At 34.4% G+C, this 21465-nt stretch overlaps 1 protein-coding gene across 1 annotated transcript in view; it reads left to right on the top strand.

The window, feature by feature from the left end:
* The window catches only part of ofcc1 (orofacial cleft 1 candidate 1), an 84757-nt gene that overhangs the window by 34775 nt on the left and 28517 nt on the right, over window positions 1–21465 (top strand). Inside the window, exons 5-8 of the mRNA XM_062985204.1 lie at window positions 1240–1476; window positions 7967–8219; window positions 10197–10360; window positions 15592–15751. Coding sequence (XP_062841274.1) covers window positions 1240–1476; window positions 7967–8219; window positions 10197–10360; window positions 15592–15751 — 814 coding nt within the window. The remainder of the gene's footprint in view (window positions 1–1239; window positions 1477–7966; window positions 8220–10196; window positions 10361–15591; window positions 15752–21465) is intronic.

Raw genomic sequence — 21465 nt, 5'->3', positions numbered from 1 at the left:
GCCTCATGACAGAACCTGGGATTGGGCTGGCACTCAAACCTTGCCATCCCCGTTTTTTTTTTAGTTCCCTATTACCATACATCGAACTGTATACTCTAAATCAGTGGTCCCCAACTACTCTAAGTTATATCCAAGTTTTATTTCTATAGTGTTGTCCCATGAAAAGATATAATGAAATATTTGCAGAAATGTGAGGGGTGTACTCACTTTTGTGATACACTGTATATATATACGTATATATATATATATATATATATATATATATATATATATATATATATATATATATATATATATATATATATATATATACCTACGTATTTATTTTATAAAGTGTATACTTTGTGTATATTGTATTGTGTATATATATATACAGTATATATATATATATATATATATATATATATATATATATATATATATATATATATATATATATATATATATATATACACTGTATATATATATATACACAATACAATATACACAAAGTATACACTTTATAAAATAAATACGTAGGTATGTTGATAGATGTGAAGAATCTGCTGTAAAAATGACTGTAAATAACTGGCAAATAAGTATGTAAATAACTATATATATATATATATATATATATATATTTATAAATAATAAAAATAAATAAATAAATCAGTAAATTAAAAAAATTAAAACATTTATTTATTAAATATTAAATAATATATTTTATTATTATCATTATTATCATTGTCATTGATATTATTATTTTTATTATTGTTGTTATTATTATTAATATTATTATTATTATTATTATTATTATTAATGGAGTGATCTGTGTTCTTCCTGTGTGGAGTTTGAATGTTCTCTTTGAGTGCATTTTCTCTGGGTGCCCTTAGGTGTGTGTGTGTGTGTTTGACCTGTGATGGACTGGCAACATGTGCAGGTTGTTTCTTATATTTTGCCCGGTGAATTGCACTCACTGTGACCCTGACCAGGATAAAGTTTCTCAGCAGAAGACAGTCAGCTCATTTTCTTATTCTTATATTACTAATCTTGTAGAGAAGTACTTTCATTCATTTATTCATTCATTCATTAAGATATGGCAGGTCTCCCATGGAATAATTAAAACCTAGCTTAAATCAGCACTGGGATACCCTCCACATGCCACCAATCCATTGCAGGACCTTTATCAGAGTCATTATTTATTTGTTTAAAATGGTATAAGTCTTAAGTTTATATACTGTGTTTGTGTGCCGTCCCCAGGTCTCAGCAAGTCTCTCCGTTCCGCAGTGCTGTGGACTGTTTTGGGCCGGCCCAGCATTTGCGCATAGTGTGGCGTCTGCTCCCCGCAGAGCTCGGCCTCTCGTTCAGTCCCAGGCCAAGTTTCAGTCAGCTTGTACAGTTCATCGCCCTCGTCTTCCTCACGTGGTTCCCTCGTCTTTACCTGCACTACTGCAGCCAGTGGCTTTACCTGCACACCAGAGACATACCTGTTAACAGGTGAGAAAGACATACTGGACATGTGAGTGGACAGAAATAAGGCATTTCAATTAAGTTCTACAAATACATTCAAATTTATGTGATTTATAGTTTCATTAATTATAATAATGGTGCTATTACTAGTACTACTACTACTAATAATAATATAAATAATAATATTATTTGTAGTAGTAATAATAGAAAAATATTATTATTATTATTATTAATATTATTATTATTATTATTATTATTATTATTAACAATATCAACCACAATAATAATAATTATTATAATCTTCTTCTTCTTCTTCTTCTTCTTATTCTTCTTCTTCTTCTTCTTCTTCTTCTTCTTCTTATTATTATTATTATTATTATTATTATTAATAGTACCAACCAATAATAATAATAAGTCATTTATTATTAATCACGTATTATTAATTGTTTGTTTTTATTATTATTAATATTAATATTAATATTATTATTTTTATTATTATTATTATTAATATTATTATTATTATTATTATCGTGGTTGATATTGTTAATAATAATGATAATAATAATAATAATATTTTTTCTTGTTTCTTCTTCTTATTATTATTATTATTAACACTATCAACCACAATAATAATAATAATAATAATAATAATAATAATAATAATAATAATATAATAATATAATAATAATAATAATAATAATAATAATAATAATAATAACATGGCTTATTAATCATTTATTAATAATTGTTCAATATTATTATTATTATTATTATTATTATTTTTATTATAAACAATATCAACCACAAAAAATGCTAATAATATTATTTTCTTCTTTTTCTTCTTCTTATCATCATTAACTGTAACAACAACAACAATAATAATAATAATAATAATAATAATAATAATAATAATAATAACTAGAACTAATTAAAGATACATTAACTTATGAGAATGGGACTAACATTTAATTAACTGGTCGAAGCAGACCACCAATACCAGCAGCTGGATCCCTACACCATGGTTCCTTTTTATTCATGACTTCATGTCTTTGGACTGTGTGAGGAAACCAGAGCACCCATAGGAAACCCAAACAAACACAGGGTGAACATGCAAACTCCACACAGAAAGTACTCACACCACTCCACCTGGGAATTGAACCCAGGACCTTTATATTCAATGTGCAGGTTAAATAACATAATACAGAAAGATGTTCATTTATTAAGGTACGCATGCATACTGATAGGCCCAGTTATTTACCAAAAGCAGATTTTCAACAGGAAAAAACAGACCCCCCACCCCCCACCCCACCCACAAATCTCCAAGCTTTTAATGATTCCACATGGGACTGTTTTATTAATTTCAACATCCACTTGCGATGTCCCTCGAGTATGCATTGTTCGGAAAGAATTTATAATGAGTTGTTGTGTCAACAGGCATCCTTCATAAAAGCTGAAGTCATGCGCTCTGGTTGCACCGTGCATGTGGTGTCAATTTAATTTAATGTCTGCGAGAGGCTGGGTGAATTTGCTTACACTTTTTTATCACGCTTAAATGAACACAGGCATTAAATCATGGAAAAGAGCGAGACAAAACATGGAAACTGTAGTCTAATAGCGAGGGATGAGGGGACGGACGGAGGGAGGGAAGAGATGGTGGTAAACAAGTAAGAATCAGCGAGGGGTCAGCGGTGGATGACAAGTTCCATATGTCCATCTGTTTGTCTCCTTTGAGTGTTTCTCCACAGGAATGAAGCGATAGCGGGGTGGTCAGAGATCAGCTGCAAACTGACAGCGCGCACACACACACACACACACACACACTGCAGTTCTTAGTTGACTTTTATTCTGCTATGAAATCATCCCATCTGCCTCTTAAAATACTCAATAGTTCTGTATTTGTATTGTGTATTTTAGTGTATTTAGTATTTTTATTATACCACACACAACACACACACACACACACACACACACGGCACAAATTCAGTTTAAGAACAGGAACATTGTAAAATAAAAAGCTGATTCTCTCAATTTCTCAGAACCCCGAGCTGTAACACAAGTTTAAAAGTGAAACAGTGAGGAAAATCCAGCTAAACACAGATACATGTGGAGCTTTCAGAGTGAATCTGAAGGTTATTCCACATAAATGCAGATTTGTCTCATATTCACACTTTGATGACGTCTTACAAAGTGACTGCTTATTGTTAATTTGAAATTAAATAAATATATATATTTAAAAAAAAAAACTGAACACGTTGAGTTTAGGGGAAACATTGAGTTTAGGGGAAACAAATTTCTCGACGAAGGGTGTTGAGTTACAAAGATTTTGAGTTGAGTTACAAAGTACCACTGTACAGTACATTAACCTCAATGGACTGTTGAAGACATTAACAAATCATAATAATAGTGTTTCTCCAGAACACTACTAATTTAGTGGATTAAAAAATAATAAATAAATAAATAAATCATAGAAATGCTTAATATTTTTATTTAAAAATAAATATATTTTTTATTAAAAATACATTAAAAAGAAATATTTTAATGAATTAATATTTTAAAACAAATATTTTATTAAATAAATAAATAAATCCTAGAAATAAAAAAAACAAATATATATTTTTAAAATACATAAATAAATAAATATTTATGTTTTATTTAATAAATAAATAAATCCCCTCTAAATTGTATTAAATAAAATCTGTAAGTATGCTTATTACCTTGCAACAGTGCTCAGTTTTGTACTTTGTGCAGTATGTTGTACAAATCCATCTAGGCTTTTATTTGTTTATTATTTTTTAATAAATTAGCATGTGATTTGGGTGACAGCTGCCTGTATAGTGTATAGTAAGTAAGTATTCGCTCGTCTGCCTAAGTATTCGCTCGTCTGCCTTCACACGAATATGAACTTGAGTGACGTCCCATTCTTAATCCATAGGGTTTAATATGATGTCGGCCCATTCTTTGCAGCTATAACAGCTTCAACTCTTCTGGGAAGGCTTTCCACAAGGTTTAGGAGTGTGTTTATGGGAATTTTTGACCATTCTTCTAGAAGCGCATTTGTGAGGTCAGACACTGATGTTGGACGAGAAGGCCTGGCTCGCAGTCTCCGCTCTAATTCATCCCAAACGTGTTCTATTGGGTTGAGGTCAGGACCCAGTCAAGTTCTTCCACACCAAACTCGCTCATCCACGTCTTTATGGACCTTGCTTTGTGCACTGGTGCATGGTAATGTTGGAACAGGAAGGGGCCATCCCCAAACTGTTCCCACAAATTTTGGAGCATGAAATTGTGCAAAATCTCTTGGTATGCTGAAGCATTAAGAGTTCCTTTCAGTGGAACTAAGGGGTCGAGCCCAAGTCCTGAAAAACAGCCCCACACCATAATCCCCCCTCCACCAAACTTTACACTTGGCACAATGCAGTCAGACAAGTACCGTTCTCCTGGCAACCGCCAAACCCAGACTCGTCCATCGGATTACCAGACGGAGAAGCGTGATTTGTCACTCCAGAGAACACGTCTCCACTGCTCTAGAGTCCAGTGCGGCGTGCTTTACACCACTGCATCCGACGCTTTGCATTGCGCTTGGTGATGTAAGGCTTGGATGCAGCTTCTCGGCCATGGAAACCCATTCCATGAAGCTCTCACACACTGTTCTTGAGCTAATCTGAAGGCCACATGAAGTTTGGAGGTGTGTAGCGATTGACTTGTTGGCAAGTTGGCAACCTCTGCACACTATGCGCCTCAGCATCCGCCGACCCCGCTCTGTCATTTTACGTGGCTACCACTTCATGGCTGAGTTGCTGTCATTCCCAATCGCTTCCACTTCCACTGTTATAATACCACTGACAGTCGACTGTGGAATATTTAGTAGCGAGGAAATTTCACGACTGGACTTGTTGCACAGGTGGCATCCTATCACAGTACCACACTGGAATTCACTGAGCTCCTGAGAGCGACCCATTCTTTCACTAATGTTTGTAAAAGCAGTCTGCATGCCTAGGTGCTCGGTTTTATACACCTGTGGCCATGGAAGTGATTGGAACACCTAAATTCAAAGATTTGGATGGGTGAGTGAATACTTTTGGCAATATAGCGTATGTCTTTTTTGACTTTTATATGTTTTTTTATTTATTTATTTTTTCTAGATACTTAATTTAACCTCCACCTCACAAAAAAGATGCAATTTACTATAAATTGCTCTTAATTTATCTGTAATTTACACAATATAATTCTGTTAAGGTTAAATTCCATTCTCCTGTCCAGTGTTTCAGGGTGTCACCATACCCACTCTGACCCTGTCCAACATAGGGAATTAGTTAAAAATACTGTAAATACCTTTCAAAGGAAACACTACCTCCACATGCAGGAGTGTAAATAAACACACGTTTTAAATTACCACTACAGCAGCCGAGCTGATTTGATTTTCAAGTGTTTTAAAATAATTTGAATGCTTTTGGTGGGGATATTTCTTCTAAAATTCTCCCCGTGAGACTCGACCGTGGTTCGATACCCCCGTTTGGTCAGCAGGAAGAAACGCCAATGGGCCGGTGCTGGCGTAATGGGGAGTCGGGCCGTCTCTTCTCACACATGCTACAGGAAATTAATGAACAGAGAGATGAAGAGTGGCATCCTGGAAACACCAAATTAGAAGAGCTAGGAGGCCTCCTGCTATGTGAGACTGTTTAGTCAGCAAGTCCACAACACAAAACAAACCTGCACATCCCCTACTCAGATATCATCTTGTATTCATTTAATCAGTATAATAATTGATTGTTTATTTATGTATGAATGAATGAATGCCTTTATTGTCATTGTATATACAACCCTAAATCAGAAGAATTTGGGACAGCATGGGAAATGCAAATAATAAAAAAATTTAAATGTTTCCTACATTTACTTTGACTTTTATTTGATTGCAGACAGGATGAACTTGATATATTTCATGTTTTGTCTGGTCAACTTCATTTAATTTATTAATAAACATCCATTCCTGCATTTCAGACCTGCAACACATTCCAAAAAGTTGGGACAGTAAAGCATTTACCACTTTGTAATGTTGCTATTCCTTTTTACCACACTTAAAAGACGTTTTGGCACAGAGGAGACCAAGTGATTTAGTGTTTCAGCTTTTATTTTGTCTCATTCTTCCTGCAAACACGTCTTAAGACGGGGTCGCAGGCCAGTCCAGTACTCGTACCCTCTTCTTCCGCAGCCATGCCTTTGTAATGTGTGCAGCATGTGGTTTTGCATCGTCTTGTTGAAAAATGCATGGACGTCCCTGTAAAAGATGGCGTATTGAAGGCAGCACATGTTGCTCTAAGATCTCAATGTACTTTTCTGCATTAATGCTGCATCACAGAAGTGTAAATGACCTTTGCCAAGTTCACTGACACAGCCCCATACCATGACAGACCCTGGCTTTTGGACTTGTTCCTGATAACAGTCTGGATCGTCCTTTTCGTCTTTGGTCCAGAGCACATGACATCCATTTTTTCCAAAAAAGACCTGGAATGCTGATTCATCTGACCACAATACACGTTTCCACTGCGTGATGGTCCATCCTAGATGCCTCCGAGCCAAGAGAAGTGGACACCGCTTCTGGACACGGTTATCATAAGGCTTTATTTTTGCACAGTAAAGATGTAAGTGGCATTTGTGCATGTAACTCTGTATTGTAGTGCTTGACAAAGGTTTGCCAAAGTAATCCCTCACCCATGTGGTTATATCAGCTATTGTTGAGTGGCGGTTCTTGATGCAGTGCCGTCTGAGGGATCGAAGATCACAGGCGTTCACCTTAAGCTTGCATCCTTGGCCTTTATGCTCTGAAATTCCTCCTGATTCCTTGAATTGTTTAATAATATTATGCACTGTAGAGGGAGAAATATGCAAATCACTTCCAATTGTTTTTTGAGGTACATTGTTCTCTGATCATCTTTGCTCATCAAAGACTCGGCCTTTCCTGGATGCTGCTTTTGTACCAAACCATGATTACAATCACCTGTTGACATCACCTGTTTGGAATCACATCATTATTTACCTCATTACTAGCCCTAAATTGCCCTCTTCACAACTTTTTTTGGAATGTGTTTTAGGCTTGAAATGCACAAATAGAGGTATATTAACAAATTAAATAAAGTTGAGCAGACAGAACATGAAATATCTCAGGTTCAATCTGTCTGCAATCAAATAAAAGTCAAAGTAAATGTAAGGAACACTGCATTTTTATTTTATTTGCATTTCCCATACTGTCCCAACTTTTTCTGAGTATATAACAAAATTTTCCACAGGTAGATGGGTGGGATTGGTAATTTTATGTAATTGGTGGCAGCATGGCAATGCATATAAAGTAGGGGTTTAATGCAAAATGCAACCACTCCCTCTGCAGCAGTAACAACATCTTCTGTGTTACCCGGTCTTTACCTGACAAACTCTTTCTCTCCTTTAGCTACAGTTTTGTGTTTTGCTGAGCTGGCAGTCTCCCGACCGAGACAAAAACCCATCTCTGCCCTCTCACGTCTAGATTCCGTTTCCATGCCCACACAGTGGATCTGGTGTATCAGAGCTCTCTGCTGCGGACGCTGGAGGAGCTGTTTCTGGTGCTGCTCGGGCCCTTGACCTTGAATGCAGCTTTGTTTCTTCTGCTTCTGATCAGATGGCTCTGTCAGCTAACGTTTGGCTCAACGCCCTCCTTCCTGTCAAAGCTGATCACGGCTGTGGGAGCGTGGACAGTGCTCGACCCTCTGGCAGTCTTCACTGTGGACGCTGTCCTTGGGGTAAGTCACAAACAATCACGTGGGCACGTCGCAACTGTAAATAGAAGTTACAACATTCTTGTTGCAAAGTGACTTTAGTAATAACAAGTGAAAAGTTTGAAAGATAATTACTGCAAGTCTTTACGAGAGGGGGTTTGTGATTTCTAAAAACTATGAAGCTGTTTGACAGTATAAGAGCTAGAAATAATGTTTTATTTGTAACCAAAACTTAGTTGCTTTGCAGCAAAATAAATAAATTAAATTAAATAAAACAAAAATAAATAAATAAACATGATTAAATAAATAAATAATACATTTTTGGAAGTGCATTTTTAATTACTTTATACAACCTACAAAAAATATAATTAATTACTTTATACAGTTAATTGTACAATTGTTTGGAAGATTGTTGTATTTTAAACATTATTATTATTATTATTATTATTATTATTATTATTAATATTATTATTATTATTTTTACAGTGTTGCTGTTGTTTTTTATTTTATGTTTTTATTATTATTATTATTACAGAGTTGTTGTTTTTATTTTATTTTTATTGTATATTATTATTATTATTTTTATTTTTACAGAGTTGTTGTTTTTATTTTGTTTTTATTTTATATTATTATTTTTTTAATTTTATTATTATTATTAGAAGTAGTAGTAGTATTATAGTGCTGTTTTTTATTTTATGTTTTTATTTTATTATTATTATTTATTATTATTATTATTATTATTAGTGTTGTTTTTCATTTTATGTTTTTATTTTATATTATTTATTTATTTATTTATTATTATTATTATTATTATTATTATTTTTTTTTTTTAAGCACACAACGGTTCCAAGATAAATAGCTAAATTTACCCACAAGACTTTTATGGTTTACTGTTAGTACCTCCCACTGGTCTCAGTCTTGGTTTTTGTGTTACCCACCTGATTTTGTTAACACACCCATTTTTAGTTCCCTTTGATTGTGTTAATGTGTCGCACCTGTTTCTTGTTGTGTGTATGTGTGTGTGTGTGTGTGTGTGTGTGTGTGTGTGTGTGTGTACTTAAGCCTGTTTGTCTCCACAGACCAGTGCAAGGTATTAATCCTAAACCACAGCCCGTACTGAACGTTTGTAGTTTCTGATTACTTTCCCTGGTCCAAGGGTCAGTCACTTCTCTTCACTGGCTTCATGTAGCTTCCTGCATTCCGTTTAAAACAATGATGCTTGATTATAAAGCCAAAAATGGACCAGCCCCAAGCTACCTTAGATAACTTATCAAACCCTGCTCTGAGAACTCGAGGATGACGGGCATCAAGGCTCTTTTCTGTACTGGCACCTAAGTGGTGGAATGAGCTTTCCCTGTCTGTTTGAACATCCGAGTCTCTCACCATTTCCAATAGATGATTAAAGTCCCACGTCTTTACTAGGTTTTTGCAGATTTGTATCCTTGGACTGCTGTCTACCTAAAACTAGAGTAGGGGAATGTTTACTGTGGAAGCACTTCTGTAAGTCACTCTAGATAAGAGCGTCTGCTAAATGTCAAAAATGTAAATGAATTACTGCTACTATTGTCCAATGACAGTGTCACTTACACAATTACTTATTCCAATTAATTAAATAAAATGTTTTTAAAAAAAGACCCTCCATGGACAAAAACAGTGTTGTTACTAGTAAGCAATGTAAATATTATCTAACGTTAATGTTTGTTAAGATAATTATGGCAAAATAACTAAAATAACTTGAAAATGAGAAACTGAAGCATCTGGAAGAAACATATGGAGATAGTTGAGAAGCAGATGAAGAAATGATTAGGATTCATACAGGGGGTCAGTGCATTTTATTTGCATTACCAACACAATGACATAATGAATAATGACTTTACTGGTGCTCACAATGGTTTCTGTGTGTGTGTGTGCGTGTGCGTGTGTGTGTGTGTGTGTGTGTGTGTGTGTGTGTGTGTGTGTGTGTGTGTGTGTGTGTGTGTGTGGTCGCACCAATGTGTCCAGCGTCTGTCTTACAGTGCAGAAGTGCCAGTGGCGGATGCTGCTAAGCTGTACTGGCACTTTCATCGCACGGAACACTCGGGTACAGCGGGCATCGTCATCACACTGTTTCTGTACGCTGTACTCTTCATCCTGTCATTCACCGTGCTCTACGTGTACTTTCTCAGGTAAGTGTGAAGTAACTCTCGCTCAAAACAGTATTTATTTATCTATCTATCTATCTATCTATCTATCTATCTATCTATCTATCTATCTATCTATCTATCTATCTATCTATCTATCTATCTATCTATCTATCTATCTATCTATCTATCTATCTATCTATCTATCTATCTATCTCTCTCTCTCTCTCTCTCTCTCTCTCTCTCTCTCTCTCTCTCTCTCTCTCTCTCTCTCTCTCTCTCTCTCTCTCTCTCTCTCTCTCTCTCTCTCTCTCTCTCTCTCTCTCTCTCTCTCTCTCTCTCTCTCTCTCTCTCTCTCTCTCTCTCTATCTCTCTATCTCTCTATCTCTCTATCTCTCTATCTATCTATCTATCTATCTATCTATCTATGCATGCTCCAGTGCAGGTTTTAATTAGTAAAACATTCCAATAAAAAAAATAAAATAAATAATAATAATAATAAAATAAATAAATAAATAAAAAAAAAATGAAAATTGAAAAATAAAAAAAATATAAAAATAAAAAGGCTAAAAAATAAATAAAAATATACAATTAAAAAATGGAAAAAGGGAAAAATACAAAATAAATTAATATATAAACAAATAAATACCAATATATATATATATATAAAAATAAATAAATAAATAAATAAATACCAAATGTCTACTGGTGACATTTTTACACATTTTAACATGCCTTTATCTATGTGGTTACCCTATTTTATTTACGCTATCTTTAACTGAACTGAAAAAGTATTTCAAATGAGAGGTGAAACATCTTCCAAAAACCTAAAAAAAAAAAAAAAGAAGTCCAATCACCTTTAACTCAAGCCCTCAAGATATACAGTATAGCCTTAATTAAAATGATATGTCCTGCCCTTTAATAAAGCCTTTACTCTGTATAAAGCAAAATTTTCGGAGGTCTTAGAGCTGGAAACAAAAAAGCTTTAAATGTAGGCCAGTGGTCTGTTCAGGACCCAGCATGCTTTGCGGTTTTACATGCTCCTATGGGCTGCCTGAAGAAAAAACACTGAAACAACGGCTGACCTATTTCTATACTATTGCCTGAGGCTAAATGTATACTGTATACTGAGAACTGTTTTAATTACATGTAAGCGGGTTTTATTTTATTATTAGGTTTTATTATGTAATTTTATATTTATTTGTATAAAAATTTATTTCTTACGTTTAAAGAAACTGCACATTATATTGGTGTTCATATTATTTATTTTATTTAATTATTCATTATTATTATTATTATTATTATTATTATTATTATTATTATATACATTTAATATTAAAACAATCAAATGAAGAATATACATATTATTATTATTATTGTTGTTGTTAATAATAATAATAATAATAATAATTATTAATAATAATAATAATAATAATAATAATAATAATAATATGAAGGACATACATATTATCATTATTATTATTATTATTATTATTATTATTACTAACAACAATAATAATAATTATAATAATAATATGTCTATTCATTTGATTGTTTTAATATTAAATGTATATAATAATAATAATAATAATAATAATAATAATAACAATTATTAATAATAATAATAATAATAATAATAATAATATATTATTATTATTATCAGTTAATTAATTAATTAATTTATTTGTTCTTAGCTTCATTTAATTTCATTTCCTGTTTTACCACTACTTTAACCTGGTCTAGTTCGCTGTGGGTCCAGCATCTCTGGAATCACTTGGCACAACGCAGTAACACAGTCTGGACTAGAGGCCAACTTCCCTTCAAAGATAGCCAGCCATGTCTGTATGTAGACAGTCAGTCTTCTGATAGCTCTGGGGATTCAAACCCTGGATCCTAGCACTGGTAAGCTTTACTGCTAGTCCAGCCGAGCTCCTATTTCTATTTTAATATTTGCAATTATATTTAAATAAATATAATAGAGAGACAAGCAGGCAGGCAGATAGACAGATGTGTCTTTAAGGTTCAAGTGAATTTATAATGTTTGCTGCCTCATATCCATCCAGTTCAAACTGGTGTGAAACAATAACATATTGCTGTATTTTCTTGACAGTCATTTTAAAAGATGTAAAACATCTTACTTTCGCTCTGCACCATGAAAGCTCGGGCATGTCAGTGAACCGAATCCAGCTCTGTTCGAGTCTGTATGAGTTATTGAGATGTATTAAGGTCACATCTTTGCACACAGTAGCCAAGCAGACATCACTCGCCGCTTTCCCCAGTTGAGACGTCGAGCTCTTCTCTTACATGGTTTAGTCTTTTTGTCATGTGAGTCCCGATTACCCTTTGCCTAAACCAAATTCCTTTGTTGGAGTTGAGTCGGGAAGTTTTGAACACAAGCCAAGGCGTTAGAAGAGGAATTGTCTGATGCACTGCCACCTTAAGACTCCAATCAATAGCTGTTCCATCCTCCCTGTACTACTCTGACCTTCCTCATCAGAGAAAGCATCCATCCTATCCATACAAAGAGATGTCTGAGGGTGAGGTGAAGTTAAAATCTACTGTATGAAAGGGAGGAGATGTCAGACACTCACTCACAGACGAGTTAACCAGCAAGATTTGTACCCGTTCCAAAGGTTAGAGCTTCCTCGGTTCTGCTGTTTGTTATTTCTTTTATTCAGCTACTGATTCAAAGAACTGAAACAGCACATAGAGACCTGGAATTGCAGATCTTTTAAGAATTTAAAGTAGTAAATTCAGTTTTTCCTTGGTTGTTAAACGTCTGCTATGAATTTTATTATTTTTACATCTTGTATACCCAGCATTAGCATCATAGCACATTAGCATCTGAATTTTGTGAAGGTGCATTCATGGGTTGACAAAATGAATTAAATTGAGACATGGGTAACCCCACAATCCAGAGACAGATGATAAGTGCTACAGTGTGGTTTCTTGCTGTTTCTACGTCCTTAGTAGTCTCTGGTTAGCAAGAATTTGGCAACTGCACTGTGGGTAATGAGGGGCCGTTCCTGTCATAAATGTAACCAAAGTGTAAAACATGACGTTAAAATCCTGATAAACAAACAAACAAACAAACCAACGTCATCCCAGGCGTGCTCCCGAGAATGAGGCTGTTCGAAATCCTAGATGCCTTAATATGCTGTCTAGTTAGGCATCTTAAAATTTCAATGTTATTTTGACTCAAGGCAATCCCAGCATTCAGTGCGGCAGCTATTTTCAAGTTATTTTCAAACTTACATAAATTATTATTGATTTTTAACTTGTATAAACATGCACACGTGTCATTTATTTTCAAATTTGGGTTTGTCAGCAAATGTGTAGCGCGCTGTGCCACCCCATCCCATTGCTTTGAATGGCATGATGATAACTGTGTTAGCTTAGTAAGCGAAACCCGATGGAATCACTGTAGCGTGTTCGAATAACCTGCTTTATAAGTCAATGACTTATTAGAATCTTCTCTACTTAGGCACCTGTCCATGTAGGCAGTAAGACAGCAAGGCAGCTCACTAGGTTTTCGAACACACCCTTTATTTGCCTGAATTTAGCATGCTTGGGATAACACCATCCTTCAAAATGCCTTTACAGAAGCACACCAAAGTATTCCATACATACAGTTGCAATTGGGACCCCCCCACCAACACCTTAAAAGATATCATGACATTTAAATTTTCTGCATTTAGCAGACGCTTTAATCCAAAGCGACTTACAGTACTGAGACAGTATATTGTCTAAGTAATTGAGGGTTAAGGGCCTTGCTCAAGGGCCCAACAGTGATAACCTGGCAGTGGTGGGGCTTGAACCAGTGACCGTCTAATTACTAGTCCAGTACCTTAACCATTAGGCTACAACTGCCCTTTATAGGGCTAGGTCATTTACATTGCATTACATTTTTAGCATTTAGCAGACGCCTTTATCCAGTAATTGAGGGTTAAGGGCCTTGCTCAAGGGCCCAACAGTGGTAACCTGGCAGTAGTGGGGCTTGAACCAGCGACCTTTGAATTTCAGCGACCATTTTCAGAATTGAGCAGGCGCCTTTATCCAGTATACAGTCTGAGCAATTGAGGGTTGAGGGCTTTGCTCAAGGGCCCAACAGTGGTAACCTGGCAGTGGTGGGGCTTGAACCAGCGACCTTTGTATTACTAGTCCAGTACCTTAACTGCTAGGCTACAACTGCCACCTATTTCATGATTTATATAGAATTTAATTAAATTATATACAACAAAACGTCTAAGCAAATAGAAACGGAATATTTATATGAATTTGTTTGCCATATGGACCGGCAGGGGCATGAATTACAGTATCATGCCCACCTCCCATGCCCTTATGGGATGACTGACAGTACCGGTTACTTTGCCATTTCAAGTGCAATCTCTGCACCTCATTATGTGCTAATTCTCCACAGCCAAGGTCCTATATATACCGTTCTCATTAGCCAGCTCATCCTGACCTCTCTCATTTCCTGCCTTTAGTTATTGTGCACATATATTTTGTTTGTGAGGCTGATAGACGTGCCCACCTTTTCTACTTGCATCTTGTATTTTATGATTCTTGAAAGTCTAATGGTGGCTTAGTATTGTTTTTCTTAGTTGTCTTTTAAAAAACTGCCATTACAAGGAAACCACCCTGGACACGAGCTGCCTCCAGTGGGGTTGTGGTGAATGAAATGAAAGTGGAAATGTGTGGTTTGTCACTACACTAGAACTAGAACTAGCAATATTTTTGTTACTACTGAGACATAATTGCAAAATGAATGTTTTGATTTTCCCAGAATACTGACATTCGATGTTAAATATTTCTAAAAAGATGTATTTTGTATACAAAATATGTGGGGAAAAATATGCACAAAATATAGTTTAAAATAAATGAATAATAATAATAATAATAATAGTACAAACAACAGCAATAATAATAATATGTCTGTTATTATTATTTATATTTTTCTTATTATTATTAATATTATTAATAATAATGACATTAGTAATAATAATAATAACATTAATAATAATAATAATAATAATAATAATAATAATAATAACATTAATAATAATAATACTAATAATAATAATAATAATAATAGGTTTTTAATTGTTTTTTGGAATGGATGGAACATGACACAAGGCTTAAAACATTTATTCAGTTTTGTTCTGCATTATTCAGAGAATCCTTTTTAGCATTTTATGACCAAGACCAAAAATCACAACTGTGAAACTCTTCTTAGTTCAGTTGTTACGTTGCTTATCTCTCGTCCTCCTTTCCAGGCTTCACAACGATGGCAGGATGTTGGATGTCTATCAACGTCTTCACAGCTCCGAGGGGGCATATTTTATCCCAGATGACCTTGAGGTGTCCAATCAGGAGCTCAGTTACATCGTGAAGAAGGCAGAGCAATGGAGGGGTTTCAATGGAGAGAGACGAAAGGTGTGTACAGATTTGGTTTAGTATTAAAGTACTGGTTTGCAAAAAAGGAAGAACAGAGTAACATAGCAGGTAGTGGTGGTGCTGCACATCCCTAGTGACAACAGTTCAGACATCCTCTTTAGTTACTGTATGTGTGAAGCGTGGCGTTTACAGTACCATGACTCTAAGTGGCTCTGTGATGTAATGAAACCTGGTGTCTCTGGGTTAGGCTCTGGACCTCTTTGCTATAACCATCGTATCTCATTCATAAAGGATGTATTTTAAAGCCCAAATACTTCAATGAAAGTTTGTATTTTACCTTACCAGTGCATGATTGGACCCCCTTTGTTGTCAGAACAGTCTAAGTGTTTTGTGTCATGGATTGTGTTTGTGTTGTGTAGATATATGTATTGTGAGCGTGTTGAAACCATTTCTTTGAGATCTTATTTAATGTTTGTATGATTGCATTACATTACTGCTGCAGATGTGCACCTTCATGCTGCAAAGTTTGCAAAGTATCCCAAATGTCTACTAGCAATTAAACCAATTCATTAGAAGGGACAGTTATGCTTGGAAGAGTAAAAGCTCTAAAGGTAAAAGAGGAAAAGGATGACCAGCAACAAGATGAATGAATACAATCAGAGGAACAATGAACGAGCCATTATGAAGCCTGAAGACCCAAACAGAAGACCAGATGTTCTGGAAGAACACACTCCATACAGTAGCCAAGAGTCAGAACCTAGTCTGCATGTGTTTACACCTTTAATAATTATAAATTTTATAATGAAACCCATAATATACAGTTAAAATCATGACATTCCCTTAGTTACATTTCATAAAGCATTCATTCACACATTCATCTCAGAGGTCTTTAATTTCATGTTAATTACCAGGAAATCATAATTAAACTGGATCTCAAATAGCAACTGTTTGATTAGCTCACAGAAACCAGGTTTCAAAGATATTTTAGTCACAAAGACCTGTGTGAGGACCCCTGTTTCAGTTCATGCATCGGTTACCACACACATGAATACACACTTAACGTTTAATCATAACACACGAGATGCAGTTCAAACTATTTAACTGGTTTATTTTTTAATTATTTTTATTTTTTAAATCCATTATGGCATAATATATTTATTTATTTATTTTGTAGTTATATTTTTTTTCTACCTTTAAAACTTATTTAGTTGATTTTTGTTTATTTATTTTTAAATTATTAGATATTTTTTTAATTCTAGATTTAATGTCTTTTTGACTAGTATAGCGTCATTTATTTGTTTTGTATATTTGTTTATTAAGTACATTTACTATTTTTTTTATTTTTTAAATGTGTTTTTATTTTTTTTTATTCTAGATTCCATTGCTTTTTTGACCAGTATGACATAATACATTTATTTATTTATTTTGTAATTTTATTTTTTTTGTTTTTAATTTTCCATTCCATTTTAAATTATTTATTTTTTACTTTTCAAACTTATTTAGTTATTTTTTGGTTATTTAAATTATTGTTTTTATTATTTTTATTATATCTAGATTTTTATTGTCTTTTTGACTAGTAGCATCATACATTTATTTATTTTTTTAATTTAATTATTTTGTATATTTGTTTATTAGGTATATTTATTTATTTATTGTATTTTTTAAATGTATTGTTATTATTTTTTTATTATTTATGTATATTATTATTTTTAATTTTTAATTTCATTCCATTTTTATTTTATTTATTCTTACTTTTAAAACTTATTTATTTATTTTTAAATTGTTATTATTTTTAATTTAGATTTCATTGCCTTTTTGACCAGTATGACATAATATATTTATTTATTTTGTATATTTTTATTTTATTAAGTATATTTATTTATTTTTTTTTAAATGCATTTTTGTTTATTTATTTTGTATATTTGTTTACTAAGTATATTTTTTTAATGTATTTTATATTTTGGATTGTATAGCCTTTTTGACCAGTATGTGAAAATACATTTATTTGTTTATTTTGTAGTTTTATTTCTTTTGTTTTAAATTTTCTATTTCATTCCATTTTTTTTTATTATTATTATTTTTTTATTCAAAATGTCATTGCTTTTTTTGACTAGTATGACATCATACATTTATTTATTTATTCATTTTGTATATTTGTTCAAGTATATTTATTTCATTTTTTTTTTTTTTTACATTTAAATAATGTAGATGTTTTATTTAATGTATTTCATTTATTTATAATTTTTGTAGAAGATAACATTGGGATGCCTTTTTTAGAAGGACATTTATTTTGACAGGATCTCCTCATAGTTTCCTTTTCCTATCAAACCCCCAGTGCTGTGCAGTCATATTCCAAAGTTACAGAAATCACAGCGTCCCTAATATCGCCTCCTAATTTCCCTTTATTGAACTGATAAAACGATAACACATTAAACCCCTTTGCCAGCCTGATGAAAATTTAGGGTTATTGCATTTCACAATTTTTAACATTATTCAGCCAGGCGATTTTTCATTTAAATAAGACGGCCCGGGCCATTATTTCATAATTTTTTTACAGCAAGTTCTCCCTGCAAAAAGGGGTCACTTACCTAACTCAGCAAATACATATCCATATTAAACTCATTTCCCTACATGCAAATTTTGATGTCATTTATATCTCATTAACTATTTATCGTCACCTCAACGACGAAACGTATGCGGAAAAGGGAGGGAGCAGCGAGACTCGTCCGAAACTAATATTTTGCAACTCTAATGATTTTTGCATCCCTAATTAGATAGGAGAAGGTTGATATGATTAGGTCAGGATGTAGTGGATTTCATTAAAAATACATTTCAGAAACTGTATTCCGAATGTGCTTCAGCAATTAAACAGTGGATCCAACGTGTTCCTTATTATGAACCCAATTAATATAGGAGAGAGGCACAGTTTTAATAACGCGAGGCTGTGAGACCGTCATTAGCAAAGAGCAGAGGACAGATGAATTACAATACTAGCAAATAAACCACACTACAGGATGCTGGAGAAGTTCACTACATTTTATGGGTTTAGAAAACTTATAATTTAAATGTAACATTAGGCAAAACAAACAAAAAATAAATGAAATAATAATAATAATAATAATAATAATAATAATAATAATAATAATAATAATAATAATAAAATATTTGTTGTTGTTGTTGTTCCTCGGCCTTTGTCCCGTTCGGTTGCTGGGTCGGCTCTTGGCGGATCATGACCCGCATTGATTTGGCACAATTTTTTACGCCGGATGCCCTTTCTGACACAACCCTCCCTATTTATCCGGGCTTGGGACCAGCACTACAATGCACTGGTTCGTGCATTTAGCGGCTAGGTGCATATATGACAATTCAGAGTCTCCAATTAGCCTAGTTGCATGTTTTTGGACTGTGGGAGGAAACCGGAGTAACCGGAGGAAACCCACGCGGACACGGGGAGAACATGCAAAATCTGCACAGAAAGGACCCGGACCGCCCCACCCGGGGATCAAACCCAGGACCTTCTTACCCACTAAGCCACCGTGCCACCCAATAATAACAATAATAATAATAATAATAATAATAATAATAATAATAATGACAGTAATAATGATAATAATAACAATAATGACAGTAATAATGATAATAAAAATAATAATAATAATAATAATAATAATAATAATAATACGATTTTAAAACCTTAATAAACCAGATTACAAACAATATATTCTCAAAATTGAACTGTATGATGTAGGTGTAGCTTTTTTTTTTAAAACACTATTTTATCATGGAATTGTTTTTGAATTAATATAACTTACATATTTCTTTTCAATTTACACTAAATCCAAAGTAAAAATGAGTTTTACAGGTTGTGACAGGGTTTCTTTTTTACAATGATTATGCCTACTATTTTATATTCTTGGCCTGATCTTTGCCTTGACAAAAATTGCTTGTGGAACTCCATAAACAGTTCCTTAGACTTCATGGACTGGATTTTGTCCTGCCAATACAGTGCTAATTGTGGACTGTAACTTTATGTGGTCTTTTATGAGAAGTTGTGGTTCCTAAACACTCTCAGTTTTCAATAATACCACTCACAGTTGATCGTGGAATATCTAGGAGAGAAGAAATTTGTTGTAACAGTGGCATCATAATACAGTCTCTTGCTTTATAGAGCTCTTTAGAACGACTTATTCTTTCACAATATTTGTAAAGGTAGACCTCATGACTAGATGTATGATTATACACACCTGTAGTAATAAGACTAAATTAAACACCTGAATTTATTAATGCAGTATTATATACACAGATCAGCCATAACATTAAAACCACCTCCTTGTTTCTACACTCACTGTCCATTTTATCAGCTCCACTTACCATATAGAAGCACTTTGTAGTTCTACAATTACTGACTGTAGTCCATCTATTTCTTCATGCTGTTCTTCAATGGTCAGGACCCCCACAAGACCACAACAGAGCAGGTATTATTTAGGTGGTGGATCATTCTCAGCACTGCAGTGACACTGACATATGGTGGTGGTGTGTTAGTGTGTGTTGTGCTGGTATGAGTGGATCAGACACAGCAGCGCTGCTGAAGTTTTAAACACCTCACTGTCACTGCTGGACTGAGAATAGTCCACCAACCAAAAATATCCAGCCGACAGCGCCCTGTGGGCAACGTTCTGTGACCACTGATGAAGGTCTAGAAGATGACCAACTCAAACAGCAGCAATAGATGAGCGATCGTCTCTGACTTTACATCTGCAAGGTGAACCAAGTAGGTAGGAGTGTCTAATAGAGTGGACAGTGAGTGGACACGGTATTTAAAATCTCCAGCAGCGCTGCTGTGTCTGATCCACTCATACCAGCACAACACACACTAACACACCACCACCATGTCAGTGTCAGTGCAGTGCTGAGAATGATCCACTACCTAAATAATCCCTGCTCTGTTGTGGTTCTGTGGGGGTCCTGACCATTGAAGAACAGCATGAAGAAACATATGGACTACAGTCAGTAATTGTAGAATTTCAAAGTGCTTCTATGTGGTAAGTGGAGCTGAAAAAATGGACAGTGAGTGTAGAAACAAGAGGTGGTTTTAATGTTATGGCTGATCAGTGTATATATGTATACCCATATGTACACATATACAGTATAATGAGGGCTAACAGGTTGTGTTCCCAAACAACACTGCTTCACCTGATGCACTCATACCAACAGTGAACAGGGAATCTTAGTCTCTTTACCATGATGGGGTCTACAGTCAGTAATTGTATTATCACAAAGCTAGAAAAATGCATGTACGTTCCAGATAAGCTCTCAGTGAGTGTGTGTGTGTTTGTGTGTATTTATCTTAACATATTGAAACACTGCAGAAGCCGTTTTACTGATGAAGGTAAAATCCCGGTGTGAATGAAGTAAGGCAACTTAACGTACCCTGTACCTTCTTCATTTTTGTTGTAGCGCATCAGCGTACAGCTGCTGATCACCGACAGAACGAATGAGCAAGAGAACGAAGTGGCACCTAAAATCATAGCGTGTGTAATGAGGGCATTAATTATGCATAAGCATCGGTGCAGATGGACCTCATTAATTGTCTGCTGTCGCCCTCTTGATTACTGTACCTGGGAGGGAGGTACTAATGCCCGCCGCGTTCGAGCAGGTAACGCAAACTGTTTTGTCACCGCGCGTCTTGACAGTGACGGAGCGGCTCGGCGCGCGACTCTAATCTTTGCTGTTATTCTCCAGAAACTTCCGCG

The sequence above is a fragment of the Trichomycterus rosablanca genome, chromosome 23 (assembly GCF_030014385.1).
Source record: "Trichomycterus rosablanca isolate fTriRos1 chromosome 23, fTriRos1.hap1, whole genome shotgun sequence".
NCBI lineage: Eukaryota > Metazoa > Chordata > Actinopteri > Siluriformes > Trichomycteridae > Trichomycterus > Trichomycterus rosablanca.
This window is presented reverse-complemented; position numbering and strand designations above follow the sequence as displayed.